Source organism: Oncorhynchus clarkii, chromosome 5, assembly GCF_045791955.1.
Source record: "Oncorhynchus clarkii lewisi isolate Uvic-CL-2024 chromosome 5, UVic_Ocla_1.0, whole genome shotgun sequence".
Lineage (NCBI taxonomy): Eukaryota > Metazoa > Chordata > Actinopteri > Salmoniformes > Salmonidae > Oncorhynchus > Oncorhynchus clarkii.
The window spans coordinates 4,420,133-4,438,775 of NC_092151.1; the positions used below are offsets into that span (position 1 = coordinate 4,420,133).

An 18,643-nucleotide genomic window follows, 5' to 3' on the forward strand; every position below is an offset into this window, starting at 1 on the left:
TCTAGCTGTTCTCACGAGCTATTCTCTCCAGCTGTTCTCTCTAGCTGTTCTCCTCTAGCTTTTTTCTCCAGCTATTCTCTCTAGCTGTTCTTTCTAGTTGTTCTGTCCAACTGTTCTCTCTAGCTGTTTTCAACAGCTGTTCTCTCTCGCTGTTCTCTCTAGCTGTTCTCACGAGCTGTTCTCTCTAGCTGTTCACTCTAGCTGTTCTGATGAGCTGTTCTCCAGCTGTTCTCTCTTGCTGTTCTCTCCAGCTATTCTCTCCAGCTGTTCCCTCTAGCTGTTCCCTCTAGCTGTTCCCTCTAGCTGTTCTTTCCAGCTGTTCTCTCCGGCTGTTCTCTCTAGCTGTTCACTCTAGCTGTTCTGATGAGCTGTTCTCCAGCTGTTCTCTCTTGCTGTTCTCTCCAGCTATTCTCTCCAGCTGTTCGCTCCAGCTGTTCCCTCTAGCTGTTCCCTCTAGCTGTTCTTTCCAGCTGTTCCCTCTAGCTGTTCCCTCCAGCTGTTCCCTCTAGCTGTTCCCTCCAGCTGTTCCCTCTAGCTGTTCCCTCTAGCTGTTCCCTCTAGCTGTTCTTTCCAGCTGTTCCCTCCAGCTGTTCCCTCCAGCTGTTCCCTCTAGCTGTTCCCTCTAGCTGTTCCCTCTAGCTGTTCTCTCCGGCTGTTCCCTCTAGCTGTTCCCTCTAGCTGTTCTTTCCGGCTGTTCTCTCCAGCTGTTCTCTCCGGCTGTTCCCTCTAGCTGTTCTTTCCAGCTGTTCTCTCCGGCTCTTCTCTCTAGCTGTTCACTCTAGCTGTTCTGATGAGCTGTTCTCCAGCTGTTCTCTCTTGCTGTTCTCTCCAGCTATTCTCTCCAGCTGTTCGCTCCAGCTGTTCCCTCTAGCTGTTCCCTCTAGCTGTTCTTTCCAGCTGTTCCCTCTAGCTGTTCCCTCCAGCTGTTCCCTCTAGCTGTTCCCTCTAGCTGTTCCCTCTAGCTGTTCTTTCCAGCTGTTCCCTCTAGCTGTTCCCTCCAGCTGTTCCCTCTAGCTGTTCCCTCTAGCTGTTCCCTCTAGCTGTTCTTTCCAGCTGTTCCCTCCAGCTGTTCCCTCCAGCTGTTCCCTCTAGCTGTTCCCTCTAGCTGTTCCCTCTAGCTGTTCTCTCCGGCTGTTCCCTCTAGCTGTTCCCTCTAGCTGTTCTCTCCGGCTGTTCTCTCCAGCTGTTCTCTCCGGCTGTTCCCTCTAGCTGTTCTTTCCAGCTGTTCTTTCCAGCTGTTCTCTCCGGCTGTTCTCTCTAGCTGTTCCCTCTAGCTGTTCTCTCCAGCTGTTCTCTCCGGCTGTTCTCTCATGGACTGGCGACTGTTTGGGTTTATTTTTAGAACTGAACTGTATTATTCCATTGTGTTCCTCCATTGAACGCTCCCATGTGTTCCTCCATTGAACGCTCCCATGTGTTCCTCCATTGAACGCTCCCATGTGTTCCTCCATTGAACGCTCCCATGTGTTCCTCCATTGAACGCTCCCATGTGTTCCTCCATTGAACGCTCTCATGTGTTCCTCCATTGAACGCTCCCATGTGTTCCTCCATTGAACGCTCCCATGTGTTCCTCCATTGAACGCTCCCATGTGTTCCTCCATTGAACGCTCCCATGTGTTCCTCTATTGAACGCTCCCATGTGTTCCTCCATTGAACGCTCCCATGTGTTCCTCCATTGAACGCTCCCATGTGTTCCTCCATTGAACGCTCCCATTGTGTTCCTCCATTGAACGCTCCCATGTGTTCCTCCATTGAACGCTCCCATGTGTTCCTCCATTGAACGCTCCCATGTGTTCCTCCATTGAACGCTCCCATGTGTTCCTCCATTGAACGCTCCCGTGTGTTCCTCCATTGAACGCTCCCGTGTGTTCCTCCATTGAACGCTCCCGTGTGTTCCTCCATTGAACGCTCCCGTGTGTTCCTCCATTGAACGCTCCCGTGTGTTCCTCCATTGAACGCTCCCGTGTGTTCCTCCATTGAACGCTCCCGTGTGTTCCTCCATTGAACGCTCCCATGTGTTCCTCCATTGAACGCTCCCATGTGTTCCTCCATTGAACGCTCCCATGTGTTCCTCCATTGAACGCTCCCATGTGTTCCTCCATTGAACGCTCCCATGTGTTCCTCCATTGAACGCTCCCATGTGTTCCTCCATTGAACGCTCCCATGTGTTCCGAGGCTGCACTTACAGTGTAATAATTCACACACACTTCTCAGCACCTCTCAGTCTGGTCCTGGTCTATTAAGAGTGCTGTATTCATAGAAATAGAATCCGGTCGAGGGCTGTATTATATTACGATATTATATTCTGATATTATATTATATTCTGATATTATATTATATTATAATATTGTATTATATTCTCATATTAAATTATATTCTGATATTATATTATATTATAATATTGTATTATATTCTGATATTATTATATTCTGATATAACATTACGATATTATATTCTGATATTCAATTATATTCTGGTATTATATTCTGGTATTATATTCTGGTATTATATTCTGGTATTATATTCTGGTATTATATTCTGGTATTATATTATGATATAGTCTAGTCGTGTAATGCTTTGTAGCCTGTTTTCCCGTTTAACTTTATTGATCTTTGAAAGCTCTTCTGTGTTAAAAGTCTTTGTAGTAGTAGTCAATTTAATTGATATAGCACTTTTCCAGTGCTCACAACTGATTGAAGGAGATCGTCTGAATAGTGGTTTCTACAGTATGTTGTCTGTGTTTGTGATGATTTAAACTCTTTTTTATAATATTGGTTGGTTCCATTGTAAACCAACTGTAATAACAGTGTAATGTATTGATTGACTGATTGATATTAATGGTATTCCTGATGTTTCTCCCACAGAGCCCAGTTCCCACTATGTCATCTCCCTGAAAGCCTTCAACAATGCAGGAGAAGGGGTCCCCCTGTACGAGAGCGCTGTGACCAGATCTATAACAGGTAAGTACGGCACTAAGTTAGCTAGCTAACCCATTAAAACATATGGTGCTAAGCTAGCTGGCTAACTCATTATAACGTATGGTGCTAAGCTAGCTGGCTAACCCATTAAAACATATGGTGCTAAGCTAGCTGGCTAACCCATTAAAAAGTACGGTGCTAAGCTAGCTGGCTAACTCATTAAAATGTATGGTGCTCAGCTAGCTGGCTAACTCATTAAAATGTATGGTGCTCAGCTAGCTGGCTAACTCATTAAAACGTATGATGCAAAACTAGCTATTCCATGAAAAAACATCAAGGTTGAACGGCTCTCCATAACAAACTGGCTCGTCTGTTCTGAACATGATTTTCAGTTCACTGAAGCCTCATGTATAAACAGCCTTTAAAGGCCAGACAACTTTGATTTCCATAAAGTACTGATTGCAAGAAACCAGACAGGCAGACCAGTTACTGTAACTGTACAGGTGGTGGCACACACACACACACAAACACACGCACACACACACACACACACACACACACACACACACACACACACACACACACACACACGCACACATACACACACACACACACACTCCAGCCAACATCCTGGGTTCCAGCCAACATCCTGTAGTGCATCCAAAATGGCACCCTATTCATTAATAGTACATTAATTTTGAACAGGGCTGATATGGCTTTGGTCAAAATATGTGCACTATGTAGGGAATTGGAGATCTGAGAGTACAGGAGTCCTTATACAACACACTCATATATACATGGTGGCAGCCATACGTGTGTTATATATATGTGCCTGGTATTTACTGTATATAAAGGATCACAGATTTGTGGAGGGATACTCCGGTGAGAGGGCTAACTGATCACAGCTTTGTGGAGGGATACTCCGGTGAGAGGGCTAACTGATCACAGCTTTGTGGAGGGATACTCCGGTGAGAGGGCTAACTGATCACAGCTTTGTGGAGGGATACTCCGGTGAGAGGGCTAACTGATCACAGCTTTGATCTGCTCCAAATTAAATCAAAGCATCATGCTCCTTACCGCCTGGCAGCCTCGACTCAAATTCTCAACACTCTCTTGATGTTCACACAGATACAGACTGCTTTAAACAATACCCCATAATGACATCACAATACCCCATAATGACATCGCAATACCCCATAATGACATCACAATACCCCATAATGACATCACAATACCCCATAATGACATCACAATACACCATAATGGCATCACAATACCCCATAATGACATCGCAATACCCCATAATGACATCACAATACCCCATAATGACATCGCAATACCCCATAATGACATCGCAATACACCATAATGGCATCACAATACCCCATAATGACATCGCAATACCCCATAATGACATCACAATACACCATAATGACATCACAATACCCCATAATGACATTGCAATACCCCATAATGACATCGCAATACCCCATAATGACATCACAATACCCCATAATGACATCACAATACCCCATCTGCTTTAAACAGCTAGGGGTTTATTCACATACACTACCGGTTAAAAGTTTGGACACACCTACTCATTCCAGGGTTTTCTTTATTTTTACTATTTTATACATTGTAGAATTATAGTGAAGACCTCAAAACTATGAAATAACACATAACACACACAGAATCATGTAGTAACCAAAAAGGTGTTGAACAAATAAAAATATATTTTATATATGAGATTCTTCAAAGTAGCTTCCCTTTACCTTGATGTCAGCTTTGCACACTCTTGGCATTCTCTCAACCAGCTTCATGAGGAATGCTTTTCCAACAGTCTTGAAGGAGTTCCTCACATATGTTGAGTACTTGTTGGCTGCTTTTCCTTCATTCTGCGGTTCAACTCATCCCAAACCATCTGAATTGGGTTGAGGTCGGGTGATTGTGGAGGGCAGGTCATCTGATGCAGCACTCCATCACTCTCCTTCTTGGTCAAGTTAGAGCGTTGGACTAGTAACCGGAAGGTTGCAAGTTCAAATCCCCGAGCTGACAAGGTACAAATCTGTCGTTCTGCCCCTGAACAAGGGAGTTAACCCACTGTTCCTAGGCCGTCATTGAAAATAAGAATTTGTTCTTAACTGACTTGCCTAAATAAAGGTAAATTTGTTTTTTTTTAAAAGCACAAACCAAATGCAGAATTCTGATTTGAATTTTTAAATCACTGACAGCGTCACCAGCAAAGCACCATCACACCTCCTCCTCCTCCATGCTTCACAGTTGGAAGCAAAAATCTCACATTTGGACTCATCAGACCAAAGGACAGATGTCCACTGGTCTAATGTCCATTTCTCATGTTTCTTGGCCCAAGCAAGTCTCTTCTTCTTATTGATGTCCTTTAGTAGTGGTTTATTTTCAGCAATTCGACCATGAAGGCCTGATTCACACGGTCTCATCTGAACAGCTGATGTTGAGATGTGTCTGTTACTTGAACTCTGTGAAGCATTTATTTGGGCTGCAATTTCTGAGGCTGGTAACTCTGATGAACTTATCCTCTGCAGCAGAGGTAACTCTGGGTCTTCCTTTCCTGTGGCGGTCCTCATGAGAGCCAGTTTCATCATAGCGCTTGATGGTTTTTGTGACTGCACATGAGTTAACTTTCAAAGTTCTTGAAATTTTCCGGGTTGACTGACCTTCATGTCTTAAAGTGATGATGGACTGTTGTTTCTCTTTGCTTATTTGAGTTGTTCTTGCCATAATATGGACTCGGTCTTTAACCAAACCAAATCTTCTGTATACCACCCCTACCTTGTCACAACACAACTGATTGGCTCAAATGCATTAAGAAGGAAAGAAATTCCACAAAATGAGCAGGTGTGTCCAAACTTTTGACTGGTACTGTATATCAAACATGCTGCTTAATGTCTCATGAAGATTGACTGCTGTAAAAGGGGCAGTCTGGAGTTGGATCCATACATTTTTTATTGAACCTTTATTTAGCCAGTTAAGTCAGTTAAGAACAAATTCTTATTTTCAATGACGGCCTAGGAACAGTGGGTTAACTGCTTGTTCAGTGGCAGAATGACAGATTTGTACCTTGTCAGCTCGGGGGTTTGAACTTGCAACCTTCCGGTTACTAGTCCAATGCTCTAACCCTGCCGCCCCATTGGACATATCAATAAATTATGATGTACCCATTGATTCAGAATAGAACTACAGATCCCATCCTGTCAGAATAGAACTACAGGTCCCATCCTGTCTGAATTTAGCTACAGATCCCATCCGGTCAGAATAGAACTACAGATCCCATCCTTTCAGAATAGAACTACAGCTGTGTGTTGGTTGCAGCCCAGTCTCATCTACAGAAAGACTACCCCAGTATGCTACATGACTGTCCCTGCAAAGTCATAAGGAGTAGCAGTATTCAAACAATGACTGTTGGCTGAGAGAAAGACCACAGACACCACACACACAGAAACACACACCACACACACACACACACACACACACACACACACACACACACACACAATAGTATTTGTCCTCGTGGGGACCGAACTGCTTGTCTGAATGGTTGCCTGCATAGCTATGAGATATTCAGCATTTAATGCTGGGTCACATCTTTACGAGCTGCATTAAAACGCCTTGTTGAAGGCTTGCCAATAAACACTGCAGCGAGGAGGAAATATATTCCCATCCCTCCGTCAGCCATTTCATCTTCTGTATCTCTCAGGCACTGCAGGAGACAGGAGAGAGAGGGGAAGGGAGAGAGAGAGAGAGAGAGAGAGAGAGAGAGAGAGAGAGAGAGAGAGAGAGAGAGAGAGAGAGAGAGAGAGAGAGAGAGAGAGAGAGAGAGAGAGAGAGAGAGAGAGAGAGAGAGAGAGAGAGAGAGAGAGGGAGGGAGAGAGGGAGGGAGAGAGAGGGGGAGGGAGAGAGAGGGGGAGGGAGAGAGAGAGGGGGGGAGAGATAGAGGGGGGAGAGATAGAGGGGGGAGAGAGAGGGAGAGATAGAGAGAGAGAGGGGAAGAGAGAGAGAGAGAGGGATGTGAGAGAGGGTGGGAGAGTGAGAGAGGGATGAGAGAGAGACAGGAGAGAGGGAGGGAGGGAGAGATAGAGGGGAAGGGAGAGAGAGAGAGAGAGAGAAGGAGAGATAGAGGGGAATAGAGAGAGACAAGGGAGAGGGAGGGAGGGAGAGATATAGGGGAAGGGAGCGAGAGAGAGAGGAGAGATAGAGGGGAAGAGAGAGAGAGAGGGATAGAGAGAGAGAGAGAGAGAGAGAGAGAGAGAGAGAGAGAGAGAGAGACAGAGAGAGAGAGGGATGAGAGAGAGAGGGGGGAGGGAGAGAGATAGAGGGGGGGAGAGAGAGAGGGGGAGACAGAAAGAGAGGCGAGAGAAAGGGAGAAAGATAGAGGGGGAGGGAGGGAGAGAGAGGGGGGAGAGAGTGACAGGAGAGAGTGAGATAGAGAAAGGGAGAGAGATAGAGGGAGAGGGATGGAGAGAGAGAAAGGTAGAGAGATAGTGAGAGAGGGGAGAGAGAGGGTTGAGAGGGAGAGAGGGGGGAGGGAGGGACAGAGGGAGAGAGAGAGAGACAGGAGACAGATATAGGGGGAGGGAGGGAGAGAGATGGATAGCTTCCTTCCCTACTTCTCTCCCAATCCATCTCACATCTCAACGCTTAGCCACTAATTCAACTCACCAAAATGGAAATAGCTACGTTTTTCACATTATGCTGCCGGCAGCCACAAGATGTATGGTTGAGTCCTCTTGTTTAGTCTTTGGTTGTTCGTCAGTCTTCTAATGTGGGGCTCTGAGTTTAACCACTGATGCGGTCGGATACCATCTCTTGTCTTGCTTGGTGAAATACGTCTCTGTTGTTGACAACACGTTGCAGACATTACTTCTAGTGTCAAACGGAGGTGTACCTTGATGCTTCATGTGTTGACATCTATCTGCCTGTCCCCTTTAGACATTGGCATATATGTAAAATAGACCAACTTTTGGCTTAAACTAAAGTGAATGTATATTTCTTACAGATCTGTTTTGAATGTCAGCTTAACCAACCCGGTTAGCTAGCTACTGTCTTTTAATAGCTGTTTAGCTTTAGGCTTAGTCTTTAACTACCTGTTTGCTCTGCTCTTAGTTGTGGCTGTAGTTATAAGTGGTAGTTAACACTAATTAACTAGTGAAACTAGTAGTTGACCTAGTAGTGTCCTTATTAGCAGGAGGTTCTGGTGTGTAATTACTTTCTACTCTCTGTACTCTTCTTCTCTGTCCATCTTTCCTTTCCTCTCCTCATCTCTCCTTTCCTTTCCTCCCCTCATCTTTCCTTTCCTTTCCTCTCCTCATCTTTCCTTTCCTCACCTCATCTTTCCTCTTCTCATCTTTCCTTTCCTTTCCTCTTCTCACCTTTCCTTTCCTTTCCTCTCCTCATCTTTCCTTTCCTTTCCTCATCTTTCCTCTCCTCATCTTTCCTTTCCTCTCCTCATCTCTCCTCTCCTCATCTCTCCTCTCCTCATCTTTCCTTTCCTTTCCTATCATTTCCTCTCCTCATCTTTCCTTTCCTCTCCTCATCTTTCCTTTCCTCTCCTCATCTCTCCTCTCCTCATCTTTCCTTTCCTTTCCTCATCTTTCCTCTCCTCATCTTTCCTTTCCTCTCCTCATCTCTCCTCTCCTCATCTCTCCTCTCCTCATCTTTCCTTTCCTCTCCTCATCTCTCCTCTCCTCATCTCTCCGCTCCTCATCTTTCCTTTCCTTTCCTCTCCTCATCTTTCCTTTCCTTTCCTCTCCTCTTCTCTCCTCTCCTCATCTTTCCTTTCCTCTCCTCATCTCTCCTCTCCTCATCTCTCCTCTCCTCATCTTTCCTTTCCTTTCCTATCCTCATCTCTCCTCTCCTCATCTTTCCTTTCCTCTCCTCATCTCTCCTCTCCTCATCTCTCCTCTCCTCATCTTTCCTTTCCTCTCCTCATCTCTCCTCTCCTCATCTCTCCTATCCTCATCTTTCCTTTCCTCTCCTCATCTCTCCTCTCCTCATCTTTCCTCTCCTCATCTCTCCTCTCCTCATCTCTCCTCATCTCTCCTCTCCTCATCTTTCCTCTCCTCATCTCTCCTCTCCTCATCTCTCCTCATCTCTCCTCTCCTCATCTTTCCCTTTCTCTCATCTCCTCATATTTCCTTTCCTTTCCTAATTTTTCACTCACTCACTCACTCACTTTTCTTAACTCCATGGTTCATCCATGATTCTCTGTTGGTTGCATGTAACTCCTATCACTCTGCATGAAATAAATAAATATTCATTCCATGAAACTAAATCCACTGTGTGTGTGTGTTGGGCATGGTCATGTCAATCCACATCCAGACCCCATTGATCCGTCAGACGACGATCTGTTCCATCTGTTTGATAAATATCCTACTCCCATACCAGATACATCCACCCCCATGATCCCCCCAGTAGGTGTCCAGGCCGTGGCCCTGACCCCAGACTCTGTCAGGGTCAGCTGGGCAGACAACTCCATGACCAAGAACCAGAAGACCACTGAGGTTCGCTACTACTCCGTCAAGTGGAAGACCAGCTACTCTACTAGCGGGAAGTTCAAGGTAAGGATTTAGTGGGGGGTGGGGGTGGGGGGGTGTATGTATCTATGTATGTATGTATGTATGTGTGTGTGTGTGTGCTCGCGTGTGTGTGTGTGTGTGTGCTCTTGTGTATGTGTGTGTGTGTGTGCTCTTGCCTACTGGTTTGCTACCTGATTTTTTTATGTTAACAGTCTTCAGGTGGTGTGGTTGTGGTTATGTTAACAGTCTTCAGGTGGTATGGTTGTGGTTGTGTTAACAGTCTTCAGGTGGTATGGTTGTGTTAACAGTCTTCAGGTGGTTGTGGTTATGTTAACAGTCTTCAGGTGGTATGGTTGTGGTTGTGGTAACAGTCTTCAGGTGGTTGTGGTTGTGTTAACAGTCTTCAGGTGGTATGGTTGTGGTTGTGGTAACAGTCTTCAGGTGGTTGTGGTTGTGTTAACAGTCTTCAGGTGGTATGGTTGTGGTTGTGTTAACAGTCTTCAGGTGGTATGGTTGTGGTTATGTTAACAGTCTTCAGGTGGTGTGGTTGTGGTTGTGGTAACAGTCTTCAGGTGGTTGTGGTTGTGTTAACAGTCTTCAGGTGGTTGTGGTTGTGTTAACAGTCTTCAGGTGGTTGTGGTTGTGGTTGTGTTAACAGTCTTCAGGTGGTGTGGTTGTGTTAACAGTCTTCAGGTGGTTGTGGTTGTGTTAACAGTCTTCAGGTGGTTGTGGTTGTGTTAACAGTCTTCAGGTGGTGTGGTTGTGGTTATGATAACAGTATTCAGGTGGTATGGTTATGATAACAGTCTTCAGGTGGTATGGTTGTGGTTATGTTAACAGTCTCCAGGTGGTATGGTTGTGGTTGTGTTAACAGTCTTCAGGTGGTGTGGTTGTGGTTGTGTTAACAGTCTTCAGGTGGTGTGGTTGTGGTTGTGTTAACAGTCTTCAGGTGGTATGGTTGTGGTTGTGTTAACAGTCTTCAGGTGGTATGGTTGTGGTTGTGTTAACAGTCTTCAGGTGGTTGTGGTTATGTTAACAGTCTTCAGGTGGTTGTGGTTGTGTTAACAGTCTTCAGGTGGTTGTGGTTATGTTAACAGTCTTCAGGTGGTATGGTTGTGGTTGTGTTAACAGTCTTCAGGTGGTATGGTTGTGTTAACAGTCTTCAGGTGGTATGGTTGTGGTTGTGTTAACAGTCTTCAGGTGGTTGTGGTTGTGTTAACAGTCTTCAGGTGGTGTGGTTGTGGTTGTGTTAACAGTCTTCAGGTGGTTGTGGTTATGTTAACAGTCTTCAGGTGGTATGGTTGTGGTTATGTTAACAGTCTTCAGGTGGTATGGTTGTGTTAACAGTCTTCAGGTGGTGTGGTTGTGGTTGTGTTAACAGTCTTCAGGTGGTTGTGGTTGTGTTAACAGTCTTCAGGTGGTATGGTTGTGTTAACAGTCTTCAGGTGGTGTGGTTGTGGTTATGTTAACAGTCTTCAGGTGGTATGGTTGTGGTTGTGTTAACAGTCTTCAGGTGGTATGGTTGTGTTAACAGTCTTCAGGTGGTGTGGTTGTGGTTATGTTAACAGTCTTCAGGTGGTATGGTTGTGGTTGTGGTTGTGGTTATGGTGACTTTCAAACTTCGTCTCTCCCGAGCCCGTACGGGAGTTGTAGCGATGAGACAAGATAGTAGCTACTAAAAAACAATTGGAGACCACGATATTGGGGAGAAAAAGGGGTAAAAATTATAAAAAATAAAAAAACGATTTATAACAACAAAAGCACGGAGGAAAACACCAAATCAATATCAACATGTTATTTGTCACTTACACATGGTTAGCAGATGTTAATGCGAGTGTAGCGAAATGCTTGTGCTTCTAGTTCCGACAATGCAGAAATAACCAACAAGTAATCTAGCTACCAATTCCAAAACTACTGTCTTGTACACAGTGTAAGGGGATAAAGAATATGTACATAAGGATATATGAATGAGTGATGGTACAGAGCAGCATAGGCAAGATACAGTAGATGGTATCGAGTACAGTATATACATATGAGATGAGTAAAGTAGGGTATGTAAACAAAAGTGGCATTGTTTAAAGTGGCTAGTGATATATTTTACATCAATTCCCATCAATTCCCATTATTAAAGTGGCTGGAGTTGAGTCAGTGTGTTGGCAGCAGCCACTCAATGTTACTGGTGGCTGTTTAACAGTCTGATGGCCTTGAGATAGAAGCTGTTTTTCAGTCTCTCGGTTCCAGCTTTGAACCAGCTGTACTGACCTCGCCTTCTGGATGATAGCGGGATGAACAGGCAGTGGCTCGGGTGGTTGATGTCCTTGATGATCTTTATGGCCTTCCTGTGACATCGGGTGGTGTAGGTGTCCTGGAGGACAGGTAGTTTGTCCCCGGTGATGCGTTGTGCAGACCTCACCAATGTGGTTTTCTGGCAGAATCATTTTTGACGTTACACTAGGTGCGTTCAAGGGAAATAATTTGCGAACGTTAAGTAACATGTCCCATTTGTTTTGTGTAAGCGGTGACCATTCCCTGACGTTAACTAACATGTCCCATTTGTTTTGTGTAAGTGGTGACCATTCCCTGATGTTAACTAACGTTGTCCCATTTGTTTTGTGTAAGCGGTGACCATTCCCTGACGTTAACTAACGTCCCATTTGTTTTGTGTAAGCGGTGACCATTCCCTGACGTTAACTAACGTCCCATTTGTTTTGTGTAAGCGGTGACCATTCCCTGACGTTAACTAACGTCCCATTTGTTTTGTGTAAGCGGTGACCATTCCCTGACGTTAACTAACGTTGTCCCATTTGTTTTGTGTAAGCGGTGACCATTCCCTAACGTTAACTAACATGTCCCATTTGTTTTGTGTAAGCGGTGACCATTCCCTGACGTTAACTAACGTTGTCCCATTTGTTTTGTGTAAGCGGTGAACATTCCCTGACGTTAACTAACGTTGTCCCATTTGTTTTGTGTAAGCGGTGACCATTCCCTGACGTTAACTAACGTTGTCCCATTTGTTTTGTGTAAGCGGTGACCATTCCCTGACGTTAACTAACATGTCCCATTTGTTTTGTGTAAGCGGTGACCATTCCCTGACGTTAACTAACGTTGTCCCATTTGTTTTGTGTAAGCGGTGACCATTCCCTGACGTTAACTAACATGTCCCATTTGTTTTGTGTAAGCGGTGACCATTCCCTGACGTTAACTAACATGTCCCATTTGTTTTGTGTAAGCGGTGACCATTCCCTGACGTTAACTAACGTTGTCCCATTTGTTTTGTGTAAGCGGTGACCATTCCCTGACGTTAACTAACGTCCCATTTGTTTTGTGTAAGCGGTGACCATTCCCTGACGTTAACTAACGTTGTCCCATTTGTTTTGTGTAAGCGGTGACCATTCCCTGACGTTAACTAACGTCCCATTTGTTTTGTGTAAGCGGTGACCATTCCCTGACGTTAACTAACGTTGTCCCATTTGTTTTGTGTAAGCGGTGACCATTCCCTGACGTTAACTAACATGTCCCATTTGTTTTGTGTAAGCGGTGACCATTCCCTGACGTTAACTAACGTTGTCCCATTTGTTTTGTGGAAGCGGTGACCATTCCCTGACGTTAACTAACGTTGTCCCATTTGTTTTGTGTAAGCGGTGACCATTCCCTGACGTTAACTAACGTTGTCCCATTTGTTTTGTGGAAGCGGTGACCATTCCCAGACGTTGGCTAACAGTCTGAGAAGGTAGTTTGCGGTGAATGAAAGTGTCTGTTTCAGGTCCAAACTGCCCCTACTAATAATCACGTGGCCATGTTGGCTTTATATTAGGTGTAGTATGGATAGAAGTGTGATTATTGCATCAGATACGCCACAGTAATTCTTAAAACATTTTGCTCTTTCACTGTCACGTTTTGAAATGTTCATTAAAATCGTTTCGACTGAAATTGTTACTGAGTAACGTGTTTGTCGGCAACAGAACCATTGTTGAACTCACTTCCTGTTTCGTTCTCTAGTCTGCAGACACAACAGAACCATTGTTGAACTCACTTCCTGTTTCGTTCTCTAGTCTGCAGACACAACAGAACCATTGTTGAACTCACTTCCTGTTTCGTTCTCTAGTCTGCAGACACAACAGAACGATTGTTGAACTCACTTCCTGTTTCGTTCTCTAGTCTGCAGACACAACAGAACCATTGTTGAACTCACTTCCTGTTTCGTTCTCTAGTCTGCAGACACAACAGAACCATTGTTGAACTCACTTCCTGTTTCGTTCTCTAGTCTGCAGACACAAAAGAACCATTGTTGAACTCACTTCCTGTTTCGTTCTCTAGTCTGCAGACACAACAGCCCTCAGCCACTCCGTCACTGGCCTAAAGCCAAACACCATGTACGAGTTCGCTGTCATGGTTACCAAGGGCCGCAAGTCTAGCACGTGGAGTATGACCGCTCATGCCACCACTTACGAAGCAGGTGAGTCCTCTCTCTCTCTATCTACAGTATCACACCCTGTCTCTGTCTCCTTTATCTCTCTCTCTCTCTCTCTCCCTCTCTCTCTCTCTCTGTCTCTGTCTCTCTGTCTCTCTCCCTCTCTCTCCCTCTCTGTCTCTCTCCCTCTCTCTCTCTCTCTGTCTCTCTCTTTCTCACCATTTTGACCTCACCTTTTGTCTCTCTCTCTCTCTCTCTCTCTCTCTCTCTCTCTGTGAAAAATAACTACCACACAGCCTGTCATCACCACTAAATTATATGTATTCGCTGCAACTCCAATTATTCGTATGAAATAGTACAGCGTGTACTTTCTAAATGTCTACATTCATTTGTCAACCCAATCCTCTTTTAGAAATGCATTGACATTCTATGCTTTTTAGTATAATGTGCTGCTGTGGAAAAGCTCTGTTGTATCAGCCACTTAATCAAAGTCAATGCCAGTTCCCTTTTGGTGTAACACACTCGTGTGTCCCAAATTAAACCCTATCCCCTATATAGAGCACTACTTTTGATGCACCACTGTGTCTTTTATGGTGTGGGAATGGACACACGGGAACATATGAAAACGGTTTGATGTAAGAACAAACATAGTTAGAAATTCAAACGTTTAAATAAAAACCACACAACCACTCCAACTGTTTGTTGGATTGGAAGTCCTGGGGTAGTACTTTTCAAACAAAGATTTTGATGTTTAATTTAGTTTCATAATTTAGTTGTTTTCAGCGGAGAGTGTTGGTCTCAGAACGTGTGCAAGATACACTCAGAAAAAAAAAGATGCTGTCTAGAACCTACAAGGATTCTTCCGCTGTCCCCATAGGAGAACCCTTTGAGGAACCCTTCCCACTTCCTGGTAGAACCCTTTCCACAGAGGGTTCTACATGGAATCCAAAATACTTCTTCTACCTGTAAGTAAAAAGGGGTTCTACCCGGAACTAAAAAGGGTTCTACCCGGAACTAAAAAGGGTTCTACCCGGAACTAAAAAGGGTTCTACCCGGAACTAAAAAGGGTTCTACCCGGAACTAAAAAGGGTTCTCTTATGGGGACAGCCTAAGAACCCTTTCGGAGTATATGTTCATGCTGCAACCAGGGAATCCTGTCCACAGATCACATTTCATTACAGAAATTCCCTTTTGTTTAGCCAATAACAGACTGTGTTGTTAGAAGGTCTCCTGGGGAGCGTTGCAACCAGCAGGAGGAATGAAGCACTGTGTAACATTACCATTGGATTTCATTCAACTGGAGATTACATGGACCTGTGTGTTAAAGCAAACTGGCAACCAAAAAATAAACATAAGAAAAAAAACTACCACGTTTTAAGGTTTGACCCACAGTGTTGAAGAAACAGAAGTTTATTCTTTAAAACAGGCAAAGGACAGGTCAAGGCAGGCAAACGGCAGGTCAAGGCAGGCAAAGGACAGGTCAAGGCAGGCAAAGGACAGGTCAAGGCAGGCAAAGGACAGGTCAAGGCAGACAAAGGACAGGTCAAGGCAGGCAAACGACAGGTCAAGGCAGGCAAAGGACAGGTCAAGGCAGGCAAAGGACAGGTCAAGGCAGGCAAACGACAGGTCAAGGCAGGCAAAGGACAGGTCAAGGCAGGCAAAGGACAGGTCAAGGCAGACAAAGGACAGGTCAAGGCAGGCAAACGACAGGTCAAGGCAGGCAAAGGACAGGTCAAGGCAGGCAAAGGACAGGTCAAGAAAGACAAACGACAGGTCAAGGCAGGCAAAGGACAGGTCAAGGCAGGCAAACGACAGGTCAAGGCAGGCAAACGACAGGTCAAGGCAGGCAAACGACAGGTCAAGGCAGGCAAACGACAGGTCAAGGCAGGCAAACGACAGGTCAAGGCAGACAAAGGACAGGTCAAGGCAGGCAAAGGACAGGTCAAGGCAGACAAAGGACAGGTCAAGGCAGGCAAACGACAGGTCAAGGCAGACAAAGGACAGGTCAAGGCAGGCAAAGGACAGGTCAAGGCAGGCAAAGGACAGGTCAAGGCAGGCAAAGGACAGGTCAAGGCAGACAAACGACAGGTCAAGGCAGACAAACGACAGGTCAAGGCAGACAAACGACAGGTCAAGGCAGGCAAATGACAGGTCAAGGCAGACAAACGACAGGTCAAGGCAGGCAAACGACAGGTCAAGGCAGTCAAAGGACAGGTCAAGGCAGACAATCGACAGGTCAAGGCAGTCCTCAGTAAAAGGTACATGACAGCCTGCTTGGAGTTTACCAAAAGACATCTAAAGACTCTCAGACCATGAGAAACAAGATTCTCTGGTCTGATGAAACCAAGATTGAACACTTCGAACACTTTGGTCTGGAGAAATCTGGCACCATCCCTACGGTGAAGCATGGTGGTGTCAGCATCATGCTGTAGGGATGTTTTTCAGCGGCAGGGACTGGGAGACTAGTCAGGAACTTGGGAAAGATTAACAGAGCAAAGTACAGAGAGATCCCTGATGAAAACCTGGTCCAGAGCGCTCAGGACCTCAGACTGGGGCGAAAGTTCACCTTCCAACAGGACTGTGACCCTAAACACACAGCCAAGACATTGCAGGAGTGGCTTCGGGACAAGTCTCTGAATGTCCTTCAGTGGCCCAGCCAGAGCCTGGACTTGAACCCGATCAAACATCTCTGAAGAGACCTGAAAATAGCTTTCCAGCGGCGCTCCCCATCCAACCTGATAGAGTTTGAGAGGATCTGCAAAGAAGAATGGGAGGAACTCCCCAAATACAGGTGTGCCAAGCTTGTAGTGTTATACCCAAGAAGACTCAAGGCCGTAATCACTGCCAAAGGTGCTTCAACAAAGTACTGAGTAAAGGGTCTGAATACTTATATAAATATAAAATTTCCATTTTTGTATTTTTAAAACATTTGCAAAAATTTCTAAAAACCTGTTTTTTGAAATGTCATTATGGGCTCATGTGTGTAGATTGATGAGGGAAAAAAACAATTTTATCCATTTTAGAATCAGGAAAATGTGGAAAAAGTCAAGGGGTCTGAATACTTTCCGAATGCCCTGTATACCAAAATAACATAGCTACATTTGAATTTGATTAAAAAAAAATACATTCTATAACTCAGTTACAATTGACTTGATTTGTTGGGCTCCCGAGTGGCACAGCGGTCTAAGGCATTGCAGCTCAGTGCTTGAGGCGTCACTACAGACCCTGGTTCAATTCCATGCTGTATTATTATTATAAACCTTTATTTAACTAAGCAAGTACAGGACAATTTTATTTTGTATTTATTTAACTAGGCAAGTCAGTTAAGAACAAATTCTTATTTTCAATGATGGCCCCTGAACAGTGGGTTGACTGCCTGTTCAGGGGCAGAACGACAGATTTGTACCTTGTCAGCTCGGGGGTTTGAACTTGCAACCTTCCGGTTACTAGTCCAACATTCTTACCACTAGGCTACCCTGCCTACCCCCTACACTCTAACCACTAGCTACCCTGCCGTATCACAACTGGCCATGGTTGGGAGTCCCATAGGGCGGCGCACAATTGGCCCAGCGTCATCCGGGTTTGGCCAGTGTAGGTCGTCATAGTAAATAAGAATTTGTTCTTAATTAACTGACTTGTCTAGTTAAATAAAGGTTAAAAAAATATATTTAAAATAGTTACACATTTTATATACGGAGTGTCCAGGGATATTTTACCTCTGTTCTTGATAAGAAATGACCATGTCAGACCATTTTATTTTAAATACAATAATACAATAACAGAAATACAATAACAGAAACAAATACAATAATACAATAACAGAAATGCAATAACAGAAACAAATACAATAATATTAGTTGGCTACACCATTAGTTTTCCTTCATACAACGTGTTTACATCGTGTTCACATCGTGTTTACAACGTGTTCACATCGTGTTTACAACGTGTTCACATCGTGTTTACAATGTGTTCACATCGTGTTTACAATGTGTTTACAACGTGTTTACAATGTGTTTACAACGTGTTTACAATGTGTTTACAACGTGTTTACAATGTGTTTACAACGTGTTTACAATGTGTTCACATCGTGTTTACAACGTGTTCACATCGTGTTTACAATGTGTTTACAACGTGTTCACATCGTGTTTACAATGTGTTTACAACGTGTTTACAATGTGTTTACAACGTGTTTACAATGTGTTCACATCGTGTTTACAATGTGTTTACAACGTGTTTACAATGTGTTTACAACGTGTTTACAATGTGTTCACATCGTGTTTACAATGTGTTTACAACGTGTTTACAATGTGTTTACAACGTGTTCACATCGTGTTTACAACGTGTTCACATCGTGTTTACAATGTGTTTACAACGTGTTTACAATGTGTTTACAACGTGTTTACAATGTGTTCACATCGTGTTTACAACGTGTTCACATCGTGTTTACAACGTGTTTACAACGTGTTTACAACATGTTTACAAAGTGTTTACAACGTGTTTACAAAGTGTTTACAACGTGTTCACATCGTGTTTACAATGTGTTTACAATGTGTTTACAATGTGTTTACAGCGTGTTTACAACGTGTTCACAACGTGTTTACAACGTGTTCACATCGTATTTACAACGTGTTCACATCGTGTTTACAACGTGTTCACATCGTGTTTACAATGTGTTTACAAAGTGTTTACAATGTGTTTACAACGTGTTTACAACATGTTTACAAAGTGTTTACAACGTGTTTACAAAGTGTTTACAACGTTTTT

The 18,643-nt window shown here is 44.2% G+C and overlaps 1 protein-coding gene across 1 annotated transcript in view; it reads left to right on the plus strand.

Moving 5' to 3' along the window:
* The window catches only part of LOC139409827 (netrin receptor DCC-like), a 567,888-nt gene that overhangs the window by 442,453 nt on the left and 106,792 nt on the right, over positions 1 to 18,643 (plus strand). Inside the window, exons 17-19 of the mRNA XM_071155214.1 lie at positions 2,865 to 2,960; positions 9,272 to 9,510; positions 13,786 to 13,924. Of these exons, the coding sequence (XP_071011315.1) occupies positions 2,865 to 2,960; positions 9,272 to 9,510; positions 13,786 to 13,924 (474 nt within the window). The remainder of the gene's footprint in view (positions 1 to 2,864; positions 2,961 to 9,271; positions 9,511 to 13,785; positions 13,925 to 18,643) is intronic.